At 42.5% G+C, this 12,693-nt stretch overlaps 1 protein-coding gene across 8 annotated transcripts in view; it reads left to right on the top strand.

The window, feature by feature from the left end:
* Positions 1 to 11,413, top strand: part of KHDC4 (KH domain containing 4, pre-mRNA splicing factor) — a 30,884-nt gene extending 19,471 nt beyond the window's left edge. For 3 of the 8 annotated variants that reach the window (XM_074529258.1, XM_074529260.1, XM_074529256.1), the window contains exons 11-14: positions 1,650 to 1,802; positions 3,865 to 3,977; positions 7,596 to 7,687; positions 11,139 to 11,413. In XM_074529258.1, the coding sequence (XP_074385359.1) occupies positions 1,650 to 1,802; positions 3,865 to 3,977; positions 7,596 to 7,687; positions 11,139 to 11,338 (558 nt within the window). In that variant the 3' untranslated portion in view covers positions 11,339 to 11,413. Of the gene's footprint in view, positions 1 to 1,649; positions 1,803 to 3,864; positions 3,978 to 7,595; positions 7,740 to 7,785; positions 11,024 to 11,138 lie in introns of those variants that run through there. The other 5 variants (XM_074529261.1, XM_074529257.1, XR_012577325.1 and 2 more) reach the window with 4 other exon arrangements.
* The last annotated feature ends 1,280 nt before the right edge of the window (positions 11,414 to 12,693 follow it).

Below are 12,693 nucleotides of genomic sequence, written 5' to 3'. Positions count from 1 at the left end.
CATCATCCATCCATCCACCATCCATCATCCATCATCCATCCATCCATCATCCATCCATCCATCCATCATCCATCCATCCATCCATCCATCCATCATCCATCCATCCATCATCCATCCATCATCCATCCATCATCCATCATCCATCCATCCATCCATCATCCATCCATCCATCATCCATCCATCATCCATCCATCATCCATCATCCATCCATCCATCCATCATCCATCCATCCATCATCCATCCATCATCCATCCATCCATCCATCATCCATCCATCCATCCATCATCCATCCATCCACCATCCATCATCCATCATCCATCCATCATCCATCCCTCCATCCATCATCCATCCATCCATCCATCCATCCATCATCCATCCATCCATCCATCCATCATCCATCCATCCATCATCCATCCATCCATCATCCATCCATCCATCATCCATCATCCATCCATCCATCATCCATCCATCCATCCATCCTTTACATGTATAATTTACATTTTTTTGTGTTTTCTCTGTGCCTTGTGCCCAGCAGAGTTCTCTGAGTACTGAATGAATACTTTACATATAAATTACATTTTCTTATGTTTTCTCTCTGCCCTGTGCCCAGCAGATTCCTCTGAGTACTGAGTGAATACTTACATACTTCACATGTATATAATTACATTTATATTGTGTTTTCTCTCTGCCTGTGCCCAGCAGAGTCCTTTGTGTACTAAATGAATACTTTCCATGTATAATTTACATTTTTTTGTGTTTTCTCTGTGCCCTGTGCCCAGCAGAGTTCTCTGAGTGCGGAATGAATACTTTACATGTATAAATGTGTTTTTTTGTGTTTTCCCTGTGCCCAGCAGAGTTCTCTGAGTACTGAATGAATACTTTATATCTAAATTACATTTTTTTGTGTTTTCTCTGTGCCCAGCAGAGTCCCCTGAGTGCGGAATGAATACTTTACATGTATAATTTAATTTTTTTGTGTTTTCTCTGTGCCCAGCAGAGTCCTCTGAGTACTGAATTAATATTTTACATGTATAATTTAATTTTTTTGTGTTTTCCCTGTGCCCAGCAGAGTTCTCTGAATGCGGAATGAATACTTACATACCTCACATATATAAATTATATTTTTTTTGTGTTTTCTCTGTGCCCTGTGCCCAGCAGAGTCCTCTGAGTGCTGAATGAATACTTTACACATAAATTTCATTTTTTTGTGTTTTCCCTGTGCCCAGCAGAGTCCTTTGAGTACTAAATGAATACTTTCCATGTATAATTTAATTTTTTTGTGTTTTCCCTGTGCCCAGCAGAGTCCTTTGAGTACTAAATGAATACTTTCCATGTATAATTTACATTTTTTTGTGTTTTCCCTGTGCCCAGCAGAGTTCTCTGAGTGCAGAATGAATACTTTACACGTATAATTTACATTTTTTTGTGTTTTCCCTGTGCCCTGTGCCCAGTAGATACATGTATATAAATGTATTTTTTTGTGTTTTCTCTCTGCCTTGTGCCCAGCAGAGTTCTCTAAGTGCAGAATGAATATTTTACATGTATAATTTAATTTTTTTGTGTTTTCCCTGTGCCCAGCAGAGCCCCCTGAGTACTGAATGAATACTTTATGTATAAATTTAATTTTTTTGTGTTTTCCGTGTGCCCAGCAGAGCCCCCTGAGCGCCCCTTTCCTCGCCGCTGCCCCAGGCAAGGCCAGCCTGCCAGCCGGGAGCCAGCCCCCGGCGCAGCCGCAGGGCCACAAGCGCCGCTTCACCGAGGAGCTGCCCGACGAGCGCGAGTCCGGCCTGCTGGGCTACCAGGTGGAATAAAATCTGCAATTTCCCTTCCCTCACCCGGCACACATCGGGGTGTTGTTAGCCCAGGCTGTTGGAGCAGGACAGAGGGCACAAAATTCACATTTTGGTGTCTCTGAGTGGATGCACAGCTCTATAAATCGATTTATTAATTCATTCCATTTTGCCCAAGATGAGTTCTGCATCCAGCTCACAGACATGGCCAGAGTGTGGGACTGCTTCCTTAAACACAAATTATTTGGGGTTTTATTGGAATTTTTTTGGGGTTCTTTAGGTGGGCTTTTTGAGGGAGGGAAATGGAATAACTTGTAGTTTTTCCCCATTTACCTTGCAGGTTACACTTGAGAGGATTTCAAGAAGCCTAGTTTAAAAAGTTTATTGATTTAGGTAGTTAGATGGCTTTAAGAAAAATTGTTTTTATGTAGTTAGATGGTTTAAAGAAAAATAATTTTATGTAGTTAGATGGCTTTAAGAAAAATAGTTTTTAGGTAGGTAGATGGCTTTAAGAAAAGTAATTTTATGTAGTTATATGATTTAAAGAAAAATAATTTTATGTAGGTAGATGATTTAAAGAAAATAATTTTATGTAGTTAGATGGTTTAAAGAAAAATAATTTTATGTAGTTAGATGGCTTTAAGAAAAATAATTTTTAGGTAGTTAGATGATTTAAAGAAAATAATTTTATGTAGTTAGATGGTTTAAAGAAAAATAATTTTAGGTAGGTAGGTGATTTAAAGAAAAATAATTTTATGTAGTTAGATGGTTTAAAGAAAAATGATTTTTAGGTAGTTAGATGGTTTAAAGAAAAATAATTTTATGTAGTTAGATGGTTTAAAGAAAAATGATTTTTAGGTAGGTAGATGGTTTAAAGTAAATAATTTTAGGTAGTTAGATGGTTTAAAGAAAAATAATTTTATGTAGCTAGATGATTTAAAGAAAATAATTTTATGTAGTTAGATGGTTTAAAGAAAAATGATTTTTAGGTAGGTAGATGGTTTAAAGTAAATAATTTTAGGTAGTTAGATGGTTTAAAGAAAAATAATTTTATGTAGCTAGATGATTTAAAGAAAATAATTTTATGTAGTTAGATGGTTTAAAGAAAATAATTTTATGTAGTTAGACGGTTTAAAGAAAAATAATTTTAGGTAGTTAGATGGTTTAAAGAAAAATAATTTTATGTAGTTAGATGATTTAAAGAAAAATAATTTTATGTAGTTCGATGATTTAAAGAAAAATAATTTTATGTAGTTAGATGGTGTAAAGAAAAATAATTTTATGTAGTTAGATGGCTTTAAGGAAAATAATTTTATGTAGTTAGATGGTTTAAAGAAAAATAATTTTATGTAGTTAGATGATTTAAAGAAAAATAATTTTAGGTAGTTAGATGGTTTAAAGAAAAATAATTTTAGGTAGTTAGATGGTTTAAAGAAAAATAATTTTAGGTAGTTAGATGATTTAAAGAAAAATAATTTTAGGTAGTTAGATGATTTAAAGAAAAATAATTTTAGGTAGGTAGATGATTTCAAGAAAAATAATTTTATGTAGTTAGATGGTTTAAAGAAAAATAATTTTTAGGTAGGTAGATGATTCTAAGAAAAATAATTTTGAGTTTTTGCCATTTGCATGAGAGCACAGGGAGTGTGTGTAAATGTTTCTCTGGTGCTCTGGCACAGGCAGAGCCCTCAATGAAAGCCTTTCCTGGAGGCAATAGGGAGCTGCCTGTGTGTTGGAGCTGATTTCAGAATCCCAACCAGATTCCTGTGGCCCCAGCTCTTCCTATTTATTTATCTGTTTATTTATCTACCTGTTTATTTATCTGTTTATTGCCCTGAGCTGCTGACAGGGTGGTGAGGAATTTCCCAGAGTTGCTCAGAGCTGTTTCCCCCCACTCAGATGTTTTTTAGCAGAAAGCTGCCCTCAGATATTTGTAGGAGAAAGCATTTTGTGTAGAGACATTGCTGCTGCTAGTTGGCTCGGAAAGGTTGGGTTTCCTAACAGTATCATTAAGGAGCTGGAGCTTTGGTTGTAGTTGTAGGTTTGCTAATGCCGTGTGTTTTTCTGCTCATAGCATGGACCCATTCATATGACTAATTTAGGTACAGGCTTCTCCAGTGCGAGCGAAATCGAGGGAGCCGCGGCGAAGGCAGCGAGTTCCTCAGGAAAGGAGAGAGAGAGGGACAGGTGGGTGAGGAGCCACAGGCAGGTTCTGCTGAAAAGCTGAGTGCTGAGGTGTGGTTGGGGTTGGCTTCTCGGATTTGGGGTTGTTTGGTTGTGGGTGGGTTTTTTCACAGGTGGGTTTGGTGTTGTCTTCTCTGATTTGGGGGTTGTTTGGTTGTCATCCATCATCCATCATCCATCCATCATCCATCATCCATCCATCATCCATCCATCATCCATCCATCCATCCATCCATCATCCATCCATCATCCATCCATCAATCATCCATCCATCCATCATCCATCCATCATCCATCCATCAATCATCCATCCATCCATCATCCATCCATCATCCATCCATCATCCATCCATCCATCATCCATCCATCATCCATCCATCCATCCATCATCCATCCATCCATCCATCCATCATCCATCCATCATCCATCCATCAATCATCCATCCATCCATCATCCATCCATCATCCATCCATCAATCATCCATCCATCCATCATCCATCCATCATCCATCCATCCATCATCCATCATCCATCATCCATCCATCATCCATCCATCATCCATCCATCCATCATCCATCCATCCATCATCCATCCATCATCCATCCATCATCCATCCATCATCCATCCATCATCCATCCATCATCCATCCATCCATCATCCATCCATCCATCATCCATCCATCCATCATCCATCCATCATCCATCCATCCATCATTCATCATCCATCCATCATCCATCATCCATCCATCCATCCATCCATCATCCATCATCCATCCATCCATCATCCATCCATCCATCCATCATCCATCCATCATCCATCCATCATCCATCCATCATCCATCCATCATCCATCCATCCATCCATCCATCATCCATCCATCATCCATCATCCATCCATCCATCCATCATCCATCCATCATCCATCATCCATCCATCCATCCATCCATCATCCATCCATCCATCCATCCATCATCCATCCATCCATCATCCATCCATCATCCATCCATCATCCATCATCCATCCATCCATCATCCATCCATCCATCCATCCATCATCCATCCATCATCCATCATCCATCCATCCATCCATCCATCATCCATCCATCCATCCATCCATCATCCATCCATCCATCATCCATCCATCATCCATCCATCATCCATCATCCATCCATCCATCATCCATCCATCCATCATCCATCCATCCATCCATCCATCCATCATCCATCATCCATCCATCCATCATCCATCCATCCATCATCCATCCATCCATCCATCCATCCATCATCCATCCATCATCCATCCATCATCCATCATCCATCCATCCATCATCCATCCATCCATCATCCATCCATCCATCCATCCATCATCCATCCATCATCCATCATCCATCCATCCATCCATCATCCATCCATCCATCCATCATCCATCCATCATCCATCATCCATCCATCCATCCATCCATCATCCATCCATCCATCCATCCATCATCCATCCATCCATCATCCATCCATCATCCATCCATCATCCATCATCCATCCATCCATCATCCATCCATCCATCATCCATCCATCCATCCATCCATCCATCCATCCATCATCCATCCATCCATCATCCATCCATCATCCATCCATCCATCCATCATCCATCCATCCATCATCCATCCATCCATCATCCATCCATCATCCATCCATCATCCATCCATCATCCATCCATCCATCCATCCATCCATCATCCATCCATCATCCATCCATCCATCCATCCATCATCCATCCATCCATCATCCATCCATCCATCATCCATCCATCATCCATCATCCATCCATCCATCATCCATCCATCCATCATCCATCCATCCATCCATCCATCCATCCATCCATCATCCATCCATCCATCATCCATCCATCATCCATCCATCCATCCATCATCCATCCATCATCCATCATCCATCCATCCATCATCCATCCATCCATCATCCATCCATCCATCATCCATCCATCATCCATCCATCCATCATCCATCCATCCATCATCCATCCATCCATCCATCCATCATCCATCCATCCATCATCCATCCATCATCCATCCATCCATCATCCATCCATCCATCATCCATCCATCATCCATCCATCCATCATCCATCCATCATCCATCCATCCATCATCCATCCATCCATCCATCCATCCATCATCCATCCATCATCCATCCATCCATCATCCATCCATCCATCATCCATCCATCATCCATCCATCCATCATCCATCCATCCATCATCCATCCATCCATCATCCATCCATCATCCATCCATCATCCATCCATCATCCATCCATCCATCATCCATCATCCATCCATCCATCCATCCATCATCCATCCATCATCCATCATCCATCCATCCATCCATCCATCATCCATCCATCCATCCATCCATCCATCATCCATCCATCATCCATCCATCCATCATCCATCCATCCATCCATCATCCATCCATCATCCATCCATCCATCATCCATCCATCCATCCATCATCCATCCATCATCCATCCATCCATCATCCATCATCCATCCATCCATCCATCATCCATCCATCATCCATCCATCCATCATCCATCCATCCATCCATCATCCATCCATCATCCATCCATCATCCATCCATCATCCATCCATCCATCATCCATCCATCCATCATCCATCCATCCATCATCCATCCATCCATCCATCCATCATCCATCCATCATCCATCCATCATCCATCCATGATCCATCCATCCATCCATCATCCATCCATCCATCATCCATCCATCCATCCATCCATCATCCATCATCCATCCATCCATCATCCATCCATCCATCATCCATCATCCATCCATCATCCATCCATCATCCATCCATCCATCCATCATCCATCCATCATCCATCCATCATCCATCCATCATCCATCCATGATCCATCCATCCATCCATCCATCCATCCATCCATCATCCATCCATCCATCCATCATCCATCATCCATCCATCCATCATCCATCCATCCATCGTCCATCATCCATCCATCCATCATCCATCCATCCATCCATCATCCATCCATCATCCATCATCCATCCATCCATCATCCATCCATCCATCATCCATCCATCCATCCATCATCCATCCATCCATCCATCATCCATCCATCCATCATCCATCCATCCATCCATCATCCATCCATCCATCCATCCATCATCCATCCATCATCCATCCATCATCCATCCATCCATCATCCATCCATCATCCATCCATCATCCATCCATCATCCATCCATCCATCCATCATCCATCATCCATCCATCCATCCATCATCCATCCATCATCCATCCATCCATCCATCCATCATCCATCCATCCATCATCCATCATCCATCCATCATCCATCCATCATCCATCCATCCATCATCCATCCATCATCCATCCATCCATCATCCATCCATCCATCATCCATCCATCCATCCATCCATCATCCATCCATCCATCCGTTCACAGTCACTGGAAGAGTCAGGGAATTTAATATTCAACTCCTCACCCCAAGGCCTAAAGTAGAAATTTGATTTTTATTACTTTTGACTCTTAGCTTGGTTTAAAAAAGAAAAAATCTTGTTTTCAACAGGCAGTTGATGCCTCCACCAGCTTTTCCTGTCACTGGAATGAAATCGGAATCGGAAGAAAGAAAAGGTGCGGGGTCTTTGCCAGGCAGCCATGGTGAGTTTTATTTCCCAAACACCCTCCCAAGTCCAGGTTTATTTCCCAAACACCCTCCCAAGTCCAGTTTCATTTCCCAAACACCCTTCCAAGCCCAGGTTTATTTCCCAAACACCCTCCCAAGTCCATTTTCCTCTCCCAAATGGTGCTGGTTTCAACACTTGCCCAAATAGATGGGATTTTTTGGCTGTTGGGTGTTGAAGTGCAAAGCAGGTGATGCTGCACTGCTCTAAAATCACTGGTGCTTGCTGTGGTTATGCATACAGATGGCTTCTTAAAACTTTAATAAATATCTGTATGAAATGAGGGAGTTTAGTCAAGTGAGGGACTAAAACCAGGGAAATTTGGCCCATCAGGCAGCACACAATGTGGTGGCGTTCTTTTGTGGTTTTGCATTATTATGCACACAGGTTGCTTCTCAAAGCTTTAATAAATATCTGTATGAAATGAGGAAAGTTTGATTAGGAGGGACTAAAAAACAAGGAAATTTGGCCCATCAGGCAGCACAGAATGTGGTGGAGTTGTTTTGTAGCTTTGGTTTTTTTACACACAGGTTGCTTCTTAAAACTTTAATAAATATCTGTATGAAATGAGGAGAGTTTAATCAAGTGAGGGACTGAAAACAGGGAGATTTGACCCATCAGGCAGCACAGAATGTGATGGGGTTGTTTTCTGGCTTTGCATTTTTATACACACAGGTGGCTTCTCAAAGCTGTAATAAATATCTGTATGAAATGAGGGAGTTTGATTAGAAGGGACTAAAAACAGGGAGATTTGGCCCATCAGGCAGCAGAGAACATGGTGGGGTTGTTTTGTAGCTTTGGTTTTTTTACACACAGGTTGCTTCTCAAAGCTTTAATAAATATCTGTATGAAATGAGGAGAATTTGATTAAGAGGGACTAAAAATAGGAAGATTTGGCCCATCAGGCAGCACAGAATGTGGTTGGGTTGTTTTGTAGCTTTGCATTTTTATACACACAGGTGGCTTCTTAAATCTTTAGTAAATATCTGTATGAAATGAGGGAGTTTGATTAAGGGGGACTAAGAACTAATGGGAGTTGTGGCCCATCAGACAGCACAGAACATGGTGGGGTTGTTTTGTAGCTTTGCATTTTTATACACAGAGGTTGCTTCTTAAAACTTTAATTAATACCTGTATGAAATGAGGAGAGTTTAATCAAGTGAGGGACTAAAAACAGGGGAATTTGACCCATCAGACAGCACGGAATGTGTGATGGGGTTTTTTCTGGCTTTGCATTTTTATACACAGAGATGGTTTCTCAAAGCCTTAATAAATATCTGTATGAAATGAGGGAGTTTGATTAAATGAGGGACTAAAAACAGGGAAATTTGGCCCATCAGGCAGCACAGAACATGGAGGGGATGTTTTCTGGCTTTGCATTTTTATACACACAGATGGCTTCTTGAAACTTTAATTAATATCTGTATGAAATGAGGAGAGTTTGATTAGAAGGGACTAAAAAACAAGGAAATTTGACCCACCAGGCAGCACAGAACATGGTGGGGTTGTTTTGTAGCTTTGGTTTTTTTACACACAGGTGGCTTCTTAAAGCTTTAATAAATATCTGTATGAAATGAGGAGAGTTTAATCAAGTGAGGGACTCAAAACAGGGAAATTTGACCCATCAGGCAGCACAGAATGTGATGGGGTTGTTTTGTAGCTTTGCATTTTTATACATACAGATTGCTTCTTAAAGCTTTAATAAATATCTGTATGAAATGAGGAGAGTTTGATTAGAAGGGACTAAAAACAGGGAGATTTGGCCCATCAGGCAGCACAGAATGTGATGGGGTTGTTTTGTAGCTTTGCATTTTTATACACACAGGTGGCTTCTTAAAACTTTAATTAATACCTGTATGAAATGAGGAGAGTTTAATCAAGTGAGGGACTAAAGACAGGGAGATTTGGCCCATCAGGCAGCACAGAATGTGGTGGGGTTGTTTTGTAGCTTTGCATTGTGAGCAGCTGCCTCAGAGGCTGCTCAGGTGGGGATTTACACACATTGACACACTTACACCCATTTACACCCACTTACACCCATTTACACACACACCCATTTACTCTCATTGACACCCACTTACACCCATTTACACCCACTTACACCCATTTACACACATTTACACCCACTTACACCCACTTACACCCATTGACACCCATTGACACACATTTACACCCACTTACACCCATTGACACCCATTGACACCCACTTACACCCACTTACACCCATTGACACCCATTGACACCCATTTACACCCACTTACACCCATTTACACACATTGACACCCACTTACACCCACTTACACACATTGACACCCATTTACATCCATTGACACCCATTTACACCCACTTACACCCATTTACACCCACTTACACACACTTACACACATTTACACCCACTTACACCCACTTACACCCATTGACACCCATTGACACCCACTTACACCCGCTTACACCCACTTACACACATTTACACCCACTTACACCCATTTACACCCATTTACACACATTGATACCCACTTACACCCATTTACACACACACACACTTACACCCACCTACACCCACTTACACACATTTGCACCCATTTACACCCACTTACACACATTTACACCCACTTACACCCATTGACACACACACCCATTGACACCCACTTACACCCACTTACACCCATTGACACCCACTTGCACCCATTTACACCCATTTACACCCATTGACACCCATTTACACCCACTTACACCCACTCACACCCATTTACACCCACTTACACACATTTACACCCACTTACACCCACTGACACCCATTGACACCCATTTACACACACTTACACACCCATTTACACCCATTTACACCCACTTACACCCACTTACACCCATTCCTGGCTGCAGACAGCAGCAGTGCTCCAGGATTTCACCTTTGCTGTCACCCAGCAGGGTTTGAAGTGTCAGCCCTGCAGCTCAGTGCCCTCAGCTCTGCAGGGCCATCACCAGCCTGGTCCAACCTTAGTTCTCCTGCAGTCCTGCTCCCCGACACTGCTCTCCTGTTTAGCTTCCTTTTGAGCAAAATTTCTGCTTTCCTTTACGTGTTGATCTCTTTAAATCGGTGAAATTGCCCTCGCTGAGAGCCATTTGCTAACTTGACCTTTTCTGTGTGTTTCTTTCTTGTTTCTGTGTTCTCTTACATGGTTCTGATGGATCACATGGCTGTTGCTGGTGCTGTTTCGTGTGGCCTTCGACCTTGGATGACCATTGGCCTTGTGACCTCAAAATGGTGTCCAACTAACAATTTACAATTAACATCTTTTTTTATTATGATTAACTCGTTTCGGGGCATTTTATCTCTTTTGATTTGTTTTGTTTTTATTTTGTTTTTGTTTTTTTTTTTCCTTCTTGGGGGTGCTGGGGGGTGGGTTTGTTTTGTTTTCCCTTCCTAGATCATCAAGCCAAGAAGATGAAAACTGCAGAGAAGGGCTTTGGATTAGTGGCTTATGCTGGAGATTCTTCAGATGAAGAGGAGGAACACGGTGGCCATAAAAACGCAAGTACTTTTTCACAGGGCTGGAGTTTGGGGTACCAGTACCCATCCTCACAACAACGAGCTAAACAACAGATGCCTTTCTGGATGGCACCATAAAAACAAAAAAGCAAAAAAAAAAACTGCACAAGAGTTTTCATTCATCTGGTTTTCTCCCCCCCTCTAGCAATAATGCATGTATATTCCAGAATGAACTTGGCAAAGAGGCGTTGTTTTTACATTTGCAGAAAAGGCAATTTCCCCTCGGAAGGGCTCCATTGTTTTTTAAAGAAATCTTCATTTTTGGCAGTGTATTTGTCAATTTTAAAAAGGAGTATTTGGAGCAGCATCCTGACTGGCCTAGTCCCTTGTAAAGAGGAACCAGGGAAGCCTCTTGGGCCACATTTTCAGTTCCTCCCAGATAAAGGGAAGAGTCAGTGCCACTGACTTCACTTTGCGTTTTTGGAGTGCTCTGCTGGTGACTCAGCCTCAATTTTGGATTTTCACCAGAGGGAAGAAACACCCAACAGTCATGAAAAACTTAAGCATCACGTTTGGAAAACTCTTGGTTTTATTTCAGACATCTCCTGTAACTCAGCTTGGTTTTATTTTGAAATGTGACTTTACCAATCCCGCAAGTTCTCATTCTGGCCAGATGTTGGGCTGGGGGATGCTCAGGTTTTTGGATAGGTCCACTTTGCTCCAGGTGGACTTGGCACTGTAGAGCCCTAGTGCTGAATTGTTTCCAGGACTCCAAGTCAGCAGGAATTCCATTTCCAGAGGCTCAGCCCCATCTCCTCCCTCACTCACCGGATTCCACCAGAGCCAGAAGGTTCCACAGTGGTTTCCCAAAGGGCAGCAGCTCCTGCCTCACGTGCAGAACCTGGGAATGAGTTTTTGGACTTGTTTTTGGACTGTTTTGGACACGAACTGAGTGGGGTGGGCTGCTGCAGCCAGAACTCCTGCATGGAGCAGTGACACAGGGACTGCTCCAAGGCAGCTTTTGGGACAGGAGTTTTGAGAAGGGGCTGTGTCACTGCTGCGGCCAGGGATGCCTCACCTGTACAAACCTCGGCTTCCCCATGTGTTGTAAATAATTAGAACCATACTTTCATTATAAATAAATGTATAAATATTCTGCTTCCTGCTGCTGATTTGGGTGGGGTTTGGAACTTGTGATAAGGGTGTGGAGCTGGGGGAGCCCTGGGGCTGTGGGGAAGTTCTGGGGCTGGGGGAGCCCTCGGGGATGGGAAGGTGTTTGGAGTTGGGGGTCCCCAAGGATCGGGGGGGTCCCTGAGATTTGGAGCCTGTGATAAGGGTAGGGGGGATGCAGGGTTGGGGGAGCCCTGGGGCTGGGAGGGGGTTGGGGGTCCCCAAAGATCAGGGGATCACCAGAGGTGGAGGGGCTGGGGGGAACTGAGGGGGCTGAGGGGATCTGGGGCTGGAGAGGGGGTCCAGGGTTGGGGGTCCCCAAG

The sequence above is a fragment of the Zonotrichia albicollis genome, chromosome 30 (genome assembly GCF_047830755.1).
Source record: "Zonotrichia albicollis isolate bZonAlb1 chromosome 30, bZonAlb1.hap1, whole genome shotgun sequence".
Taxonomy (NCBI): Eukaryota; Metazoa; Chordata; class Aves; order Passeriformes; family Passerellidae; genus Zonotrichia; species Zonotrichia albicollis.
The sequence above is the reverse complement of the archived record's forward strand: the minus strand, read 5'-3'. Positions and strand labels throughout refer to the sequence as shown.